Source organism: Trachurus trachurus, assembly GCF_905171665.1.
Source record: "Trachurus trachurus genome assembly, chromosome: 15".
Classification (NCBI taxonomy): domain Eukaryota; kingdom Metazoa; phylum Chordata; class Actinopteri; order Carangiformes; family Carangidae; genus Trachurus; species Trachurus trachurus.
The window spans coordinates 22,425,987-22,445,675 of NC_139906.1; the positions used below are offsets into that span (position 1 = coordinate 22,425,987).

At 40.3% G+C, this 19,689-nt stretch overlaps 1 protein-coding gene across 3 annotated transcripts in view; it reads left to right on the forward strand.

Annotated features, from left to right (window-relative positions):
- The window catches only part of wdr11 (WD repeat domain 11), a 53,320-nt gene that overhangs the window by 22,861 nt on the left and 10,770 nt on the right, over positions 1-19,689 (forward strand). For all 3 annotated transcript variants that reach the window (XM_083987848.1, XM_083987849.1, XM_083987850.1), the window contains exons 11-20: positions 4,288-4,372; positions 7,910-8,016; positions 10,815-10,890; positions 12,434-12,542; positions 13,616-13,737; positions 14,545-14,692; positions 17,399-17,505; positions 17,731-17,845; positions 19,088-19,259; positions 19,466-19,574. In XM_083987848.1, the coding sequence (XP_083843974.1) occupies positions 4,288-4,372; positions 7,910-8,016; positions 10,815-10,890; positions 12,434-12,542; positions 13,616-13,737; positions 14,545-14,692; positions 17,399-17,505; positions 17,731-17,845; positions 19,088-19,259; positions 19,466-19,574 (1,150 nt within the window). The remainder of the gene's footprint in view (positions 1-4,287; positions 4,373-7,909; positions 8,017-10,814; positions 10,891-12,433; positions 12,543-13,615; positions 13,738-14,544; positions 14,693-17,398; positions 17,506-17,730; positions 17,846-19,087; positions 19,260-19,465; positions 19,575-19,689) is intronic.

Consider the following 19,689-nt stretch of genomic DNA (forward strand, 5'->3'; position numbering starts at 1 on the left):
TTAAACAGTCTCCAGCTACATTATTGAAATGTGCCTTTTGTTCCACTCCCTGTGAGCTGGCCTGTGAATCATAAGTTTGGGGGACTGAATGACGACAGTGGAGATGGAGAATGCAATATCTACTGAAAGGTAAAAGGTATGTTTAGGCAATTAAAAGCTGTTTGTTTACCTAAGATGGTACCTTGAGGCTAGTGTTTATAGCCGGTTTGTTATATTAAAGCAGAAGTAAGCGATCCGGTCGTTTTGGCTAACTTCTTGTCAGCCGATGGAGTTAGTAGTCCCCGCCCTCGTCCCTACGTCACCACATTCATGCGCATCCCTTGGCTGCACACACAGAGGGGACCGCCCCTTTATGCCGTTCTCTCTCCTCGAGGGATAAAGGTTGTAGGATACAAGGGAAGTTTTCTCCTCGGCTTACAGCAGAGCAGAGTGACTGACAGACCCGTGTTTCAGACCAAACACTCTATAAAAGTGATTGCTGTCGGAAGATATAACTATTTAAGACTTATATTAACACAAAAATCCCGCTTACTTCTGCTTTAATACTTGTAGCAATATGCTATCTTATTAAGGTTGGAGTTACTGTCACATTACAATCACTCCATCTTTGGAGTCTTGACATGTGGTACTTTGTATCACTCTCATGGTTTAGAAAGTGAATTCATACCTGGGTAACAATTGCAATTGTCACCTTCTCAGTAATGATGCTTAGGTTAGTACTATGACAGCTGTTCTGGCAGGTGTTGGCATCCGTCACCTTTCCTGTTTACCAAGACCGGGAATATACACCTAATCAGTAAATCCAGAGTGATCCACGGATAAGTCCTTGACAGTTACAGCTCAGTCTCTGTCTGCATTAGGTTTCTAGCTACTGTAATGTGCAGCTGAGCAAGAATGGATTCTTGTTGTGTTTCGGTGATGCAACACCAGTCAGGCATAGCCAAGGGAAACCAAGTTTTTACACCTTCCACTAGGTGCAAATATACCAAGAGATGAGCTCAGTGCTGACGCTGTGAAAGTACTCGGGGTTGAAATTGCCATCCACAGTTTCATTACAGTTAGACAGGAGGCAGAAATTCCCATGTCGGTTTTCTCCATTTTTGTCTTCCATATTTCACCACTGTCAGTCTCCCTTGCTCCTTACCTCCAACAATGAGGTTGTAGAAGCCGTGTAGTCAGTCCAGCTACCCAGAAACGCAACTGTCAGGTACCCTAATGTGTCTGAAAGGCTGTAATCTTTATGAGACTCGACAGCTTCAGTACTGATATGTACAAGACCTAGAGCCTTTCCTTTTCAGGGGCATGTACATGGACAAACCAGCATCCATTCCTTATCATCTGATTGTGGCATGCCTAATTTATTTATTCATTCTTTGCCCAACAGCTATTCTTGTCTTCATTGTTTAGATGTACAAAAAGAAACGGCTTTAGGAGCAGAATTGCAAAATATGAGAACTGAAATAAAGGCAGCTGCTGAAGCATGCACCTCAAAAGGCAAAACAATTATAAGACAGAATGCTTCTAATTCTCAGCTCCAGTGGTCTGTCAATGGCAATATCAATTACAACTGCAGTCAACAAATGAATCTGTTCAAAGCCTCCAGTTCCATGTACACATTAACTTCGGCCACTTCACACTTACTTGCAGAGTTGGGATTAGTTGAGAGTTGTCCAGCTCTGTCCTCTAAGCTTGCTGTTGAAACATATTAGATGTTGAACTGGCATCAAATTTAAGAATTTCAGCTACTCTAAAGGAATTAATTCAAGTGAGTCGTTCATTCAGGAAAATCAGACCACATGTTACATTAACAGTCAAATTATTATATAATCCGTTGCAGAAGTTTATATGCTTTACAATTATGAAACAATTACTGCAGATGTACAAAACCATAGTGTCTTGCCAGTTGTACAGCACTTCTAGGTTGTTGTCAAATTTTGTGGAATGATTGAGATAACCACATAATTTCCTGCATTATGAGGAAGCAGCGATGAACTATAACTATATATAGGTTTTCCATGATTCAGTTTTAAGCATATTGTGTTGCTGGCATTGGGCTAAATTAAAGGATTAGTTTGACATACACTTATTTTCATACTTGCCAAGAGGTAAATGAGATAAGCACCACTGACATGCCTGTACAGTAAACATGACGCCAGTAGCTGGTTATCTTAGCACAGCATAAAATAAAACTGGAAACAGCTTGCTTGACTCTATCCAAAGATAATGAAATTTGCCTTCCACCACCTCTTAGACTCACTAGTTAATACCTCGGCCAAGAGCAGAGGCTTACCTCCGTTTAGCTGTTACACTGACTTTTCCAGTCAACCAGCAGAAATTTAGGCATCATCGTGATGGGCCGTGAGAGAGTCCTCATTCGTTGTGAAATGAAGACTTAACTGTTTTAACACTTTAGTTTGGGCACATATTGAAAAAACTTATAACGTTCATAGATATTATGTTCATTAGAAAGCTTCATATCTAAGCCAATTTTGCTACTTTTGGACAGAGCCACGTAAGCTTTTCACCTCCATGCTATCCATTTCCTAACTATTGCATTATATTTAACAGCAATATGAGCGTGGTCTCAATCTTCGTCTTCAGTCTTCAAACCACTGACAAGAAAGAATAAGAACGAGTTGTTATCAAAAATGTTTGAGCAACTCAATGACAAAGATGCTTTTCCTCCAGCTGAATGACTATCAAAGTGACAGAGTGCTGTTTGGAAGAGCTGAACAACTGTCAAATACTGAGGAGCATCCACGATGCTATTCGGACTGTTAGTGACATCTTTCTGATTGGTCTTTCTGCTGACTTTCTGGCTATAGGTTCTCAAATTCTACAGTGTTGTGGGCAAAGAGTCAATTTTCTGTCATATTTCAAATAATCTTCAGAAATCTTTTCAAAAAGACTCATCTCAAATTTAAGGCCATATAAAGGGACATTATCTTCTCTGGAATCTTCACAGCAAACGTTGAGAGGCAGCTCTCCAGAAATCCACTTTTTTTTTGCCCGACTTCTTGCAGAAACCCCCTACAGCCCCACACTGCATGCCATCTATCAGCTACACATGGTACCAGAAAGGGAAGACAGACACACATAAACACACAGATGCCCATGTGGCCCTGCCTATCGCCACCTCCAGATGTTTTGTCAGCATGTGGTCGTCGTGCTGTGGCCCAGTGCAGAGTGCAGACTGAGCAGTCCTTTTCAGAGGGCCTGGGCACATCAGCCCAGTTCCATCACATTCAGGATAATTATAGAACTGAATGTGCTGCTGCACCTGCCCGTGTTCAAATGCAGGAATAAAAAGAAACCCCTCAGACCTTGTTAAACACTTTCGAAAAATCATGAAAATGGACTTTTGATTTGCTTTCACATCTGCTGCAGACTTTTTCCAACACACTCCTGAATTGAATAATTATTTTAATTGCTGTGTCTTTCTGCTTAGATGGTAACCTCAGCTGTTTTATGCTTTTTACTGCTGTTTCTTGTTCCCATTAATAAAACCTAGTCTATGGAATTCTATAAAAAAGCTGATATTATCATTTAAGGGAAGTTTCCATATAGTATATAGGATGCAAATGTAAATAAGGGCTTGTATTGCATAATCTTTGGAAATGTGCTCTTAAAACCTCATGTAGAGGAGCGAAAATGATGATGCAAAATCATTCCACATTTTATTTGAATGCTTCAGTCAAGCTTCTTCGTATGAATTTGTTTTGACTGAATGTGAACCAGGACTTTACTGAAAAAAACATGAACATTCCCTGCAAATTCTAAAAAAGTTGTAAATTGAGTTTATTAATTTTAAGTTTCCTAGTTGGAAACTTTCCCTATAGTAGCCTCGTACACATAAATAAAAGTAGATTTTGGTTTGGATTTGATTTGATTTTGTCTGTTAAAATATGAACAAAAGTGATTAAAAAAAACATCACTTTGTCAAACTTCCTCTGTTTCTGATCAGAGTATCAAATGTCACCTGCAGTATTTAATCAGGTGGAGTTTGGGGAGCGATGGAGCTGTTTTGCTATTTTGCCAGCAGCAGATGAAACGGTGCAGTGCTCCTAGGCTGTGAGCTGGGTGACAGGGTTTGATGTGTTGCCTCCATCCACACCCACTGCAGTGACAGTGAACACACAGGCTTGTCACAGTGACACGCCATCTCTCTGATCCTGCTGCAGGCTAGACGCAGCTGAGATCAGTAACTGTATGACTTGTGACCCCTCATCTGTCTGTGTCAATCTGCATCATATACCTCATCCTCTACTCTCTCTCTCCTCTCCCCAGGCACCGGTAATGGGTCGGTACTGGTTTATAACTTGACCAGTGGTCTTCTCCACAAAGAGCTCAGTGTCCACTCTTGTGAAGTCAGGTAAGGTTCTTACACCTGTACTGTATGTTGGCAATGGCCATTATTTTCTTTGGTTGTCTACCCAATCCATCCATCCATCCATCCATCCATCCATCCATCCATCCATCCATCCATCCATCCATCCATCCATCCATCCATCCATCCATCCATCCATCCATCCATCCATCCATCCATCCATCCATCCATCCATCCATCCATCCATCCATCCATCCATCCATCCATCCATCCATCCATCCATCCATCCATCCATCCATCCATCCATCCATCCATCCATCCATCCATCCATCCATCCATCCATCCATCCATCCATCCATCCATCCATCCATCCATCCATCCATCCATCCATCCATCCATCCATCCATCCATCCATCCCATTGTGTTTTCTACAGTTTGCTTCCCACCAGTGAAGTGTTGCTGTTAAGGTGAAATATCTGTAAAATGGCATTTTAAATGAACCCCAGTGGCGAGTCAGTCAGTGTGAGGCGGATTGATTTTCGGTTGATTGGTTTAAGGCTTTTTTAGAGTTTATGAAGGCAATTGGCACTTAACATAATTAGAGTGCCATGTCAGCTCTAGTGTGTAAAAGAGAAATAATTCCCTAGCTTGCTTTCTGGGCCTTTTATCCAATATCCTCTCAATGGACTTGAGATGAGTGTCTTGCCCTTGTATTAGAAAACTTCAAAATAAGAAACAAACGGATATGGGGATTGTGGTTAAATATATAGTGTACATGATCTAGATTTAGAACATCGTGGTAGCACTAATATTGCTTTCATATGCAAATGAAATACTGAAGACCACAAATACAAATGCGTCATGTTGCTCAGGGTTGGCTTGTGATGTATATTTGTGAAGATAACAGAAAAATCCTGACACCACATGCTATGATCAAACCACATTATATATATATAATAAAACCACTTCAATTTTTGAGGAGCTGATGAAAATACTGCAAAGCTGCCTTGGTACATTTATCGGGACGAGTGACTGAATGTTGAGTTTGTTTCCTGAGTGGGTGAACGCAGAGGAGGCTTAGATGCTCATGAAAAAATGGGACCATCTTTCCATACCGTGCAAATCAATTCATCCCAACAACACAATAAAGGGTATTACAAGACCTACATTTTAGTCTGTGTGTGTGTGCATTTGGGGTAGAGAGAAGACATTGTGTCATATCAGTGATACCCAGTTTTACATTATCTAACTAAAGCTGCTGAGGTAGCACGGTTGTATTTGCTCAGTTAACAGTAATAAACATAGTATCATCGCCAATTCACAGTTACTGGGAAGAAATCAGCTGTCCCTGGTCTCCACAGAACTTCTACATCTTGTTAAGGTGTTACTAATAACATTACTGTCAGGCTCTGGTATGTGTATACAGGCTCACTTGAATGCCCAAGCAGAACACACTCATCATTAACATTATTAGTTACACTGATGTTTTTCATAATCATAGTCAGTCATAATGTCTGCTGTGGGGAAGCTCTATTGATTTCTCAGTGAAAAGTGTGCTGCATATAAATATCATCTTCCACTGTCACTTGAAATAAATGACTTGATTTTTTTTTTCTGCGATGGTGGAAATTGAGCCTAACATCCATGCTTCTGATGTTGCTTTAACCCCTCAACACTTCACTATTGCCTCAGGTCTAAGAAGCTAATTAATGGGCCTGTCAATCACACGTCCAATGGGCCATTCAGGGAAGAGCACAATCCCATATTAGGAAGCCTCTGGTCATAACTGAGCATTTGAGGGAAGAACAAAACATTGAATCATTCCGACACAATTAGGAGCTAGTTGGTCAGCAAACCCAAGATCATAAAACACCCCACACTCATTTGGCTATTGATATTTATTTGTTCCTTTTGCTTTTCTCTAATGTCATTTGGCAACAGTGATTGTGGCTGTGGGGAGAAAATCTTGTCCAGGATCACAAAGAAGGTGTTACCACAGGGATAGCTGTGGGGAAACAAATTGTGCATTATCTGGAGTGTACCATGTTGATATGTGCGACCAAGAAAAGTTCTGAAAAAGCCATTAGTTATTTTAATTGACTTTTTGTCTTATTAAAAACCCAATTAAAGAATTTTGTTTTCAGTATTATGTGATTGGTAGCACATTTCTCATAACACTTGTTGGCGGTAATATTACATCCACTTCCATATTTATTAAAAAATGTTGTTCAGTATTTCAGCATAAGCTTGTTTAGTTTGCAAAACTAATAGAGTAAGTAAGTGTTTTGTGTGTGTGTTCTAATTAGTACAAAACAAGTGCACTCAAAATAGATTACAGTGATATGCAGTGACATAGGCTTAGCTATGCTGCAATGCAGATTTGTTATACATTCAACCTTGTTGTCCTGCTGTATGTCTGCTCAGTGTATTGGCTACTTATGACACTGACCCGGAATTTAATCAGAACACTACACCACCTTAATGCAGCAGCTCAACATCTACAAACAGCATGTTTGGCTTAATTAGTTCTTATTCTCAAAGAGCAGCAAAACTATTTCACTTGGATTATTTAAGGACAAAATTAAATCGGTTAATGTTAAAAAGAGATTGACTCGGTGCAAACACCATTCGTTCAGACAGAGACAAGCTTTCTTTAATGAGAGAAGTTGGTGTAAAACTTCAACATACTTTAATGAGCCATGCAGTGCACGCATATGTTGCTTAAAATGTGGCTTTAGCTACCCCTGCATGTTTGTGTGTATGTGTGGATGAAAGTGAGTAACTAGGCGATGGATTTCTGTGTCTGGTGTCTCTGTGGATGTGCTCTCCAGTCATGACACGTAACAGCTGTCTGCTCATCTGCCTGTCATCTTTCACTCAATTTGACTCTACCTTGTGTTCACACATGGCATAAAATATTTAATACATGTGAGCACTTGGGCGCTGTTAAGATGCTCGGCATTGAATACTGGTTTGGTGTATTAGGGTCCTCATGATTTTAGACATCAGATCATCTGAAGAAGAACAAAATGACAAAAAAGTGTAAAAATAAACAAACAACAAAGCCAAACACTGAACCAGATCTTCACATCGAAATAGCACCATCAGATCAGGGCTTTCAAGAGATTTTCTCTCTTCCTATACAGACACATGTAGAGCCCTGCTCTTAAACCCAGTGTGATGACGTTCAACATTAAGCTGTGTGTTATGTGTGGTGGGAAGAGCAGAAGTGCTTATGGAAATGAGCCCGGCGGCCCTTGCCCGGGCACAGCCATGCCAAAGGAGGCCTGGCTACTTAGCATCTCATTTACATTTAGTGGGGAAATGAACTAATTAATCATGTGGCTATTTACCATCTCATTATAGTGGAGATTGTGCTCCCTGAGCTCTGCACACTTAAAAATGCTCATATCTCACACTTGCTGGTTTGATTTTCTTTTTACTTTTGTTCTAAAGGAGAACTTTTAGGTGTACTTTTACCTTGCTAGGATGTCGTGGAATAATGCATGACAGCTGCTCTGCAAGTATTAGATAGCAATAGTATTTATTTGACTATAACCTGTGTATGTGCTTATTCCACAGGGGGATTGAATGGGTGAGTCTGACCAGTTTTCTGTCTTTTGCCACCTCTGCACCCAACAACATGGGCCTGGTGCGAAATGAACTGCAGCATGTGGACCTGCCTACTGGTGAGAGGCTTACACACACACATATATATACACACACACACACACACACACACACACACACACACACACACACACACACACACACACACACACACACACACACACACACACACACACACCTGTTATCACTTGTGCCGGAGGGCACCGGCCAGTACTTTGTTCTCGATTTTTATATTTTGCTCAGGGTTCCTGCAGCCCCAACAAGAAAGAAAATAGACACTTCAGTCTCTATCTGACTCTCTCTCGTTATCTGTCTTTTTGTGTTTATGTGGTTCTCCAAGAGACTTTTCTTGTTCACCCCCAGGAGACACTTACACACTCTTTCAAACTAAGGTCCAAACTAAACAGTCTTAGGGTACCACCAAGGGAAACCGAGCTCTGAAAGTGAGATTCTATTATGACTTCCTGCGGAGCGACTTACACCTTGGCCTTAGTCCATTGATGGGTCTATAGAATCACTGCACCAACACTGGAGCGCTTCTGCCTCCTCCAGGGGTTGGAAATGTACAGTGCTACATTTCCTCTGTCAGAGAGAGAGCAGAGTTAAAAAGTGAACGATCAGGAAGAGACGGTTAAAGGAGGAAAAAAACTACTTCTCTTTAGTTAATGCATTAGAATTAATACATTTTGGAGACAATAATTGATGAGCACTATCATCATTTTCACACAACTTTTCCATTTACATTTTACATTTTAGTCTCAATGCGTTTGGCTTGAGGAATTTGCATGTGCACAATAAACAATGTGATCACTATAATGATTCAGTCACAGAGCCTTTATGCCCATTTCAGGACAATGGAAAGTATAAGTCACTTCTTTAATGACTGTCTTGGAAGCACCAGAGTCATCAAAGTTAACTGTCTGCTGCAATAGCTTTGGTTACAGACCCATACACTCTCCAAAATGCTTATCCTTTTATTGTTTTCTTCTTCTTGCGAGTTCATATGGGTTCAAATGACTGAGCCCTAGACTAGTCCTAGACTGCAAATGTTGTGGCTGACTGTCATCTGTGATGCATGCATGTGTCTGTTTTCAACTTGGGTCATAACATTTATTTTGGGAAATGCACTTTTACTGTCTTACCAAGTGTTAGTTACGGTATGAGGATCGTTATTAAATCTGTGTGTGTTTGCTATAGAGATGCGGCAGGTCTGGGATGTGTTGAGCTTAGCATAGCACCAAGGTGACCAGAGAAACTGAGTGACGCTTGCTAAGCCCCATCAAACAAAAGAAAAAAAACATGCATTTCAACAACTCTCAATATCTTTTATTTACAGGTTACAACTGTTTCTACATGCATAAATAATAAATGAGAGATTGACATTTTACAGAGGCAATCACTTAATATCGTTTTTTTTAAATCATAAGTTCAGACTTCTTTAAGCGTTTTAATGTCAGATGTTTAAATGATGATAATACCATCAAAAATGTATGGTATTACTATCACACTTTAACGTTTTGGAATTCAAATTCAGAAAGACTGCAGGCTGATTGGCACAGTTTTGTGTGTGTTACTTGAGGTTATGCTCGTTTGTTTTATTTATTTGGGGAAAGTGTGCATATTTTTGCATAAACAAGTCCTCAAATAGAACAGCAACCAAGTTCTGCACTAAAAGATAGCTCAAAGACTAATCCACTAAGGCAGACACCTTATGCCCCTTACAGCTGGAGCGTTTTCTGATAAGATTTAAAAATCTGGGATGCAAAATCATCTTCCTCGCTTGCCTCACTCAGTCGTGGTTATGATGCCTAGTTTCTATATTATCATATGCTTTATCTATGGAAGGATTTTTTTTGTGCTACAATAACTGGGATGAGTCAGTGTTGAGACGTGGTAGTGTAAACTCAGTTTCCATAACCCCACGTACCGTATAAATATGTATTATGTGCACAGATGTTAATAACCCATTATTTATACATGCATAATTATAGCTGTTGTCATCAGCTCAACTCTCTGAGGTACTTTTCCAATCATGCACGGTAAATGAAGAGCAAAAGGATCTGACATTGCTGTGTTCATGAGAAAGCAAAACCCTCCTCCCTTCACTATGTGCTGCGCCATGAGCTGTATTTAAGACCCTGAGACGTGTGCGTGTGTGTGTCTGTGTTTGTGTGTGTTTTCGTGAATACACATTTGACACATTTGCTGCTGATCTGACGAGTTAGATAATATAATTGGCACTTTGTAATCAGGACACACGACCCCTCCCACTGTGTATAACCGTGGAAACATTAGAGGAAATGGAGAACTGCAGACTGAATTAGATTCTAGTGATGTCTCCAAACTTTTCCTTACACCATCTCTTACAGTAGCTACTTAATGCCCCACCGGTACACCAAAAACTGTTGGAGGTCACCCCCCTTCCTCCCCTCTCCTAAAACACCACAGGCTGCTCTGTTGCTTGTACATTTAGACAGGCCACCTTCTTAAGTGTCCTCCGCAAAATTAGATCAGCGCTTCCTCAGGCAAACATGATGCGACACACCTGAAGGGCATTCTTGTTTTGTTTAAACGGGCACCTTGGCGGTTTGCATAATGTCTGTGTTGGCGGATGGAAAGTTGCGAATAAAAAGCAGGGATCAGAGCAAGTAAGTTGTCGGCAGTTTGCTCTCTCCGCTCTGGTGAAAGAGATGAAACCAGGACTCTCAGGAACTGAAGTGAAATGAGATGAATCAGTCTTTTCACAGGTGTAAAGGAAAGATGCCATCTTCTGCCTTCTATCATCACCACCACTCCCTCCCTCCCTCCCTCCCTCACTCACTTTTCTCTCTCTCTCTACGTCTGTTGTGTTTTCCAGGCAGATGCTTTGCATTCAGAGGCGAGCGAGGAAACGATGAGCCACCCATTGAGATGATTAAAGTATCTCACCTCAAGTGAGTTGCCTGCTCCCTCCACAACCAACAAAACCAACAAAATACCATCACACTATCTTTGATGCCTTTCCCCAAGCCACACACACCTTTTATACAAACTGTACATTTACATATCCAATATGCACCCAGACATAGCCTCTCACCTTACCTGCATGAGGCCATTGTCTTTCTCCATCCATATCTGTACATTTAATACTTCCCCCTTTCAGCTCTTTCTCTTTTTGTTTTTGAAATATTGCTACACCAGACTGGAATACTAATGGAGCTCTGTTAAAGAAAAAAAACACAAATCCACCATTAATTAGGTTGTTTATTTATTACCGTCCCCAAAACCCTTTATATATTCAGACTGTGCAGTGTTTCAGATCATTACTTCTCTATCCAGGCATTATTCATTGCTGCTTCCTAATGGGACAGTGATATTTTGAAAAATTAAAGAGCATGCATTTACAGTCATCACACATTTTATTGTGACATTAAACCATACACAAGTTATCAGAAATCAACTGCTTTTCTACACTCAGTCGCTCTCTATATACCTCTGCATTATATTCAAGGGCACTGTATTTTGACAGCATGCAAAGTCCTAGCCTTAGCATGCATCTATGTCATTAGGTGGCTGGTGTATTATGCTGGAAAGTGACATCTCTGATTCTCCTGCCTACATTAGGTCATGATTTGCTTTTAGAAGAAAATGTTCCCACCTCCAGAGTAAAACAAGTAGGCTGCACTGGAGGTAATGAATACAAGGGTCAGTACATAAGCCATGGCCCTGAAAAAAAAATATCACAAACAAGCTGTGAAGAATACAGATTATCATTGTACTTATCTAAGTTCTCTTGTTAAGTAAAACAAATCAAATGTGTGCTGAGAAACTGAGCTGCTACACTCTCAACATCCCATCATGAGGTAAAAGGCAGTGGAAAAATCTATAATTACAGGCCAGAGCAACATCTATTTTTCCCCCATATATAGTGTTTTATTATTTTAACCCAGCAAGTTACCACAAATCACAATCTTATAATAACAAAGGCCTGGGGGTATAGTCACAGAGGCTCACAGAGATGTCCAGTGCTGCAGTATTTCCGCACTGTTAAACACTGTGTCTTCTCTCTACAGCAGATTTTGCTCTAGGGCGATTATATAGTAGCTTTTTAAGAAGGGGGGCCTGTGATTCGCCCCAAATCTATGGCCGTCTATATTTCCAAGTTGGTTTGTGGATTCAGTTAGAGCAAATGTAGGTCAAACGGCTGAACATATGATTAGATGTACAAGAAAATACATGTTCATGCTGCGTTTTCATTTGTCCGTGTAAACAGAGAAATACTACAATATGGCAGAGAGAAGAAACCTGACAGATGAGCAGATCGACATGAATTCCATCTGTCACTGTTGGTGCTCGTAATCTGACACATTGCTGTCTGAGGTGCCAGACTCAGCATCCAATGTTTAGACACCCAAGCCTCAAGGAATCTAATATTGGGATTGTGGCCAGTTTATATTTTTTCAACTGAACGTGTGTGTTTGTGTTGTCCATCCTCAGACAGTATCTGGTGGTGGTGTTCAGAGACAAACCCCTGGAGCTGTGGGACATCAGGACGGGGACACTTCTGCGGGAGATGGCTAAGAACTTCCCCACTGTTACAGCACTGGTACGGATAAATCTCTGTACTTAGAAAACCTTTTTGCTAACCGGTCCTTAGTTCTGAGGTGCTGTGCAGCGCAGAAACTGAAAAGAGAAATATTTCAGTAGGTGTTCAGGTGTGCACAGGTAGATTCACAGCTGCATTTGAACATCTTCAGTTTACATATTTACTTACACAAAGAACTGTGTCAGTGCTGTTGACTCTTTTTCTTTGCTAATAATCTCTTGGACTTTTTCACCCCTACCTCTTTTGTGTTTGTGTGGACCATTTGAAAGATTAGTCTGCAAAATTTCCCTAAGCTCAGCAAAGAACAGTGGATTCATTAGGCTGGAGAAATGCTCATAAAAAGAGAGTTATGCTGGGCAAACTTTACAGTGGGGCTGTAAAATCCTCCACAGTGCGAATAAAAGTGCCAGTAACCTTAATAATACATGCTGGCCTCCCCCAGCCCCATATTGCTGTCTCATTTCCATATTGATTACCACCTCGAGTTAACCAGACTGCTGCCACTGTGCTCCAGCCGTTAGACACCCAGGCTTGGGAAACGAGCTCTCCTGTGAGCCTCAGTTTCATTTATGGAAGCATTAACAATCCATGCAAATGATTGGTTTGGGGTGTCACAGTGCACCAGTACTGACGATTAATGTGATATTCAAAAAATGAAACATTGATATTGTGTTCATAATACACTTATGAAAATGTCACTATGGCAGATTTCGGGTCCCATGGATATTTTTTTTTATATCAGTTCATGTGGTTGCCTTTTCAATATCCATTAAGTACAATTGTTTTTTTGCACTCATGTACAGGTATAGTTGCGGTCTCTCCACCTCTCTACACATGTGTTTGACTCACATTCATTTGTTAAAAAGAGACGTATTACACAGAAAACTAAGTTACCGGTAATGATTATTAGGATTATTGTTAATATAATTTTTTAGGTATTTATTTTCAAGTTTCCTGTAGGTAATACCATTATATTGTTGTTAGTGTGAATCCTTTTTGCCATGTAAATCTGGTACTGTGACATCCTACTGTATCTGTTAATGCTATAACTGTGTGTACATGTGTGAAAACAGGAGTGGTCCCCATCTCACAACCTGAAGAGTCTTAAGAAGAAGCAAATGGCAGCGAGGGAGGCTATTGCTCGGCAGACAGTGTCAGATGCCGAGCAGAGCAGTGTTGAGTCATCAGTCATCAGGTCAGCATCATAAAGCTTAGAAATTTTATCCGTGATTTTGTGTGGGGCAATAAGGCATATTTCTCGGACTGACATTCATCTGTAAAATCCCACAACACAGTCAGTTTTATATTTAAAATAAATGGATTTAATAGGATCACACTGTCAATCTTGCTGTGGTGGAATCATATTTAACACATTTGTGTCATTTTGCAAAAGCACAGTAGCATTCCTTTGAGCTTTAGCAGAACAATATATTATTTTAAACCTATTTCTTTTTGTTTAGACATATATTTATTGTTTTTGTATTTGAACATCTTGAACATATGGTAGTAATGAAAATAATAATCACAATAATACTAATGCTTATAATGACACAAAAGTTAAATAAATAACATAAATAGATAGATAAGATAAAATAAACCCCGCTAGTCATTTAAAGCCTATTTCAATACATTCTAGTGGCTCAAACCTGTGGGTTAACACTTCTATAAAACGACACCCAACTAGTTTTAACATACTCTGAATTGCAACACATGGATTTCAAGTGTTATAACTAACTTAATATGTGGATATATTTATTTTCAATCATATTATTTTGTAATTATTTACTGATTTCTATTTTTCCCTTATCTGTACTATCTAGTGACTTTAGAAACCTCACCCTGGGTTATAACCCCCTCTGTTTTCGGAATCACCGGGATAAATGGGAGTGGTAATGCAACTGTCAGCGGCAGAATACTGAGAAGTGGGAATTGGTCAAAAAACATGTATGCTGCAGCATTTATCTGAGGGAATTGTCTGTCTCTGTGATTTCTCCAACAACAGTCTCCTGCAGGATGCAGAGAGCAAGTCAGAGACCAGCCAGGCCATCTCTGCGAGGGAGCATTTTGTATTCACTGACACAGACGGGCAGGTCTACCACATCACCGTGGAAGGCAACACAGTCAAAGATGGTGCACGAATTCCCCCTGATGTGAGTCCAGAGACTAAATGTCTTATTTTGTTATATCTATCTCTTCATGTGTATATATAATACTTCATGTTCTCCCAAACTACCTCAAGGTCCAGCCACAGTGATCCTGGCACAAAGCTTCCCCTATCTCCATTATATCTCTCTGTTTCAATTCATTTTAATATGGGTTTTAATCCTTTCTTTTCACAAGATCAAATTCTATCTCTTCATCTGTTTGTTATCTGCAGACACCAGTTAGTACATCCCTGCTCACTGCTTTTACCTCTGCTTTCCTCTGTCTTTAAATATATGTATCTTTCTGTATTGTAACTTACAGTGCACTGTCTTTTCCACAGTATTTTATCTTCAGACACCACATGCATCACTATTTGAAAAGCAGATTATTCACATTTTTTGTCATCCTTCTGTCTTTTGTTCTATTTTTGTTCTTGTGTCTCTCATTTATGATTAAAGGTTAAATCTTTTGTTTTCTTTCAACATAGTCTTTTTTTCTCAATGTCAAAGAGATTGACAGGAAGTGTTTCACTTCAGTTACGTTGCTGGTTTTTGCAATCAAACATCTGCATACTGTCATAATTTTTCTTAATTTTGGAGCTTGAAGGAAACACTGCTGTCTGGCTGGGAGCCAGCATCTTGCACAATTTACTCGTCTCTGTAGTAGAAGCCATTACTCCCCCTCTATATCCCGTGTCCTTCACATTTTTTGGGGCTTGTGTGAGAGATGATATAGGTGTTGGCAAAAGATAGTGAATTTAATGCGCTGCACTCGGTAATGAACTGCGTGGAATCAAGGTGAACATAAAACTCTACAGTTTTGTTTTCTTGCCACATCAAACTTTTTCTTTAAGAGAACTAACAGCCAACTGAAGGTGCGTGATTTTCAGTTTTTCATCAGTGTGTCATCAGTTTGTCCCAGATTATGTTTCCCACGTGTTTTCTGTATTGGCTCAGAGCGTGACTCACACTCAGAGACAGAGAAACAGTTACTGTATTTACCTGTAAAGCATTTAATGGTAACTTAGCTATTTATTTGCTTTGACAGCTGGGCTGATAAACAGAAGCAAGCTATTACTGAGGACAGGGTTTTTCTTTTCCCCTAGATGACTACAAGATGCAGCAGGTTATTTTCATTATTCTACAAGTCAACATGTCGTCACTAACAAAGACCCATTTGTTTGCTAATTAGGGAAGTTTGGTTGACCACACACCAGTTATCCCAAGAGACATGTAAATTGAGGTTATTGTTTGGTGAGACTTGGAAGATTTTGGATTCAGGAACATTTGACTCATTATCTTGTCATTCCTCATAATTGGGTCGTGATTAGTCATGCGATCAACCTTCTGTTGTTTATCGTTGGTCGCCCACATCTTCTGTCAATCAAAACAAGCACACACCTTATAAGAAACATGTATCTTATTTTATTTTTTATTGGAAGTGGCTAAATTCATCTTGCTCCATGCAGAGTTTCTGAAGGAAACCCGCTGTAGATCTGTTTCTCAGGTCCATTTCTGAGCAGTGGCAGTCTGTGTTTTTCTCTCTGTATTTGTACCACACAGACAGGCGCAGGAGGGTTACCTGGGGATTTTAAAGCCTTATCTTTGTGACGGCTGCAGATTCATTGCTCAAAGATTTGCATACCCCAAAGGTTTTACAATCCTTTCAGGATGATAGAGGATCTTCATATCTCTGTCAGGAAACTGACGCAAACTCTCCTAAAAAGTTTTGTTCTAGCATCCACTGTACACACTGTGAAGGTGAGCTGACACGTAATCACTTTACATCAGCACTCTCTCTTGTTGCGAAGCCTCTCTGAAACTCAGACATCATGCTTGTTTACCACCCGGCTGACACAGATATTTTAATTTATTTTCCTGTTTTCATTCACGCTCATACTTTAAATGCGAGGGAGTATGATGTTTTATAGTTGAGAGATAAAAGCGTTTTTTATGCTGCTGGGAATATCCAAGGGTTGGCAGCATAAAAAACATGAACATTATGACATCATTTTCTTTGTTCTTCTCTTCTCTAATTATTTTATTATATGTACAGTAGGATGATTGTGGACTTCAAGGATTCCACCACCGCGGCTCGCTAATGAGGCTTCTTAAGAGCAATTCTCATAGTTTTGTGTCTGTAAATAGTTAAAAATAATCACATGGGCAAGATACTAAAAATGAAGACATGCTCTAAAAACTAAATGATGGTTTGGTCCAGTTAAGTCACAATTTTCAGATACTTGACTCCAGTAGGAATCTTTGAGCAGTGGACAACTCTCCAGCTCTCCTCCCTTCCTTTCCCTTCTTTGTTATTCAACTTTCCTGAATGAACGAGATCTACTCGAGCCATCTCTAGAATGACCCCACCCACCCAGGACACTTCTTCCCTACTGCTGTGAAGAGACTGCTGCAAGGAGCATAATCACTAGCCTGTGCAGCAATCTGGACTATTACAATAACTGCTCCTTTGCACTACATATTTAATAACATATTTATTTACTATTGTAATAACTGCTCCTTTTGCACATTTCTGATTTAAATACTTGATACATATTTTTATAAATATTTATTTATTTTATATTTAATACGCTTGATATGGTAGCTGCTGCAAGACATTTCTGCTAAAAGTGTTGTTGTATCTTGTGCAATGACAATAATTCTTCTTCTTCTTCTTCTTCATGTATCTTTCCACCTCCACTTGTGTTGCAGGGCAGTATGGGTAGTATCGCCTGCATTGCCTGGAAAGGTGACACCCTGGTGCTCGGTGACGTTGACGGAAATCTCAACTTCTGGGACCTTAAAGCTCGTTTGTCCAGGTGACAACTAAAGGCTATGATATTATGCAATTTTAATGGATTACTGTTTAGTAATTACCTTTACATAAATGTCAATGGATTGATTACCCGTCTATGTGTATTGTTATTTCTGTCAAAACAATCAGTCAAAAAATATCTACACATTGGACAGCTGATCTTTATGATTAAAAAAAAAATGTAAGAATGGATCTGTGCCAACTTGACCAAAGCTTTTGATGTGTTCAGGGGGATACCGACACATCGTGGCTGGGTGAAGAAGATCCGCTTTGCACCAGGCAAGGGCAACCAAAAGTTGCTGGTCATGTATACGGACGGAGCAGAGGTCTGGGACACCAAAGAGGTGAGGCGTTACTCATGTTTCCTGTTGCTGGGGGCATTTCTTAGCAGCTGATTCATTGATTGTTTCAGTGTGACACTTCCTAAATTCCCAGCATGCACATCACCACACCACACTGCAGACCTCCAGTAAAGGGAAGGCTGCAGCTGTCTGCAGGCTCATAATAGTGTTTACAGTTTTACAGATTTACTGCGGCAGAATTAATGTGCTTCCATACCACCGTAATCACTGGAGCACTACGATATTGTGGTGGGTATATTTAACTAATGTTTCCTCTCAATCTAATGCTGTAGTAATAGTATTAATTATCCTCTTCTTGTTAAAGAATCATTATGGTTTGCTGTATAAGTACACATACACAAGTCTTAAAAGCTCTCTGTTGACATTTATAAGCTTAACCGTAGCAGGATGGATGGTTGTGATTTCTGTAAGCGTTGTGCTTCCCGGCTCCCTCTTTAACTTTGTTTGCCAAAGTCATCCAGAAAGTCCTCGCTCTGCACAGTCTTCATTACACCTCATCTAAGAGCCCCTTCTGGCTAGTTTGCACTCCAGTACATCATTTCATCTAATGCCATGCGCTACTTTTTGTTATATCTATCCACACCACAATATTTGTGAGCTTCGCCAGCAGCAGTGAGTGTTAGAATTTGAAGAGCGGATAAATGTGGATGCAGAAAGATGCTCTGGTGTAATAAGCAGCATGTGGTGGAAGGACGGGTGGAGGGAGATGGTCCCAATGGAGCACTATTGTCTGGATGGAGGGATGTGCTCTCTTGAGGGGAGTCGAGATAAGACTGTTTTCAGTCCCCAGTCATAAAAGCCAGACAACAGATGGATCAAGATGCAGAGCGAAACGAGCAGAAGCTATAGAGCGGGGGAGAGAGAGGAGGATAGGAGAGGAAGTGCAGGAGAGATTTCTGAAATGCTTCAGCGCTCTGCTGACAGCTGGCTTGTGCTGACTACCATACAGCCACGTGAAAAGCCAGAGAGAGAGGTTTTGGAAAACACATTGTGAACAGATCCACTGAGTCTCCCATTCTGTATCCTGCTATAGTAAACATGAATTAGTTCACAGTAGCACAACACTGTTTGAAATCCAATAGTTTATGATAACATCCAAACAATATACTGTATATCTCTTTGAATTTGCAGAATAATGACTGAAAGACTCATTGCAGATGCTGTGAAAAAAAGGATTTTAAGTGCCAGTTTCACTTGAACTACCTTGGCTCTTCCATCTCACAGGTCCAAATGGTGAGCAGCATGCGGATTGGTCGCAACGTGAACTACCGCATCCTAGACATCGACTGGTGCACGTCAGACAAGGTCGTTCTGGCTTCTGATGATGGTTGTATCCGAGTGCTGGAGATGGCCATGAAGTCTGCCAGCTACCGCATGGATGAACAGGACCTGACTGGTGAGAGAGAGATAGAGGACAATTGTAAAATTTACGACATAGAGGTTTTAGAGGAGAGAAACAGAGTCTAGATCTAAATGTAGTAGTTTTCTGATGCCGCCTCCTTATTTTTTAAATGATTTTAAATGGCATACGGATGCCTGATGTCATACTATTCAGTTAAGCTCCATTCTGAAGTTCTGTCTGTTTATGGGGGACATGTCCAGATCCGGTGTGGTGTCCTTCCCTGCTGGTGCCCAGAGCTGCTCTCACCCTCAAGGCATTCCTGTTACTGCAGCCTTGGTCAGGAACATTCACCATGGACATCACTCAAGTGTAAGTCTCAAGTCTGAGTAAGCTGCTGTAAATGTGTCCACACACATGAAATCATCCCATTTATGATTTCATGAGTAGGGCTAACAAGTACTTTACCATTTGCTTAATATTTGCT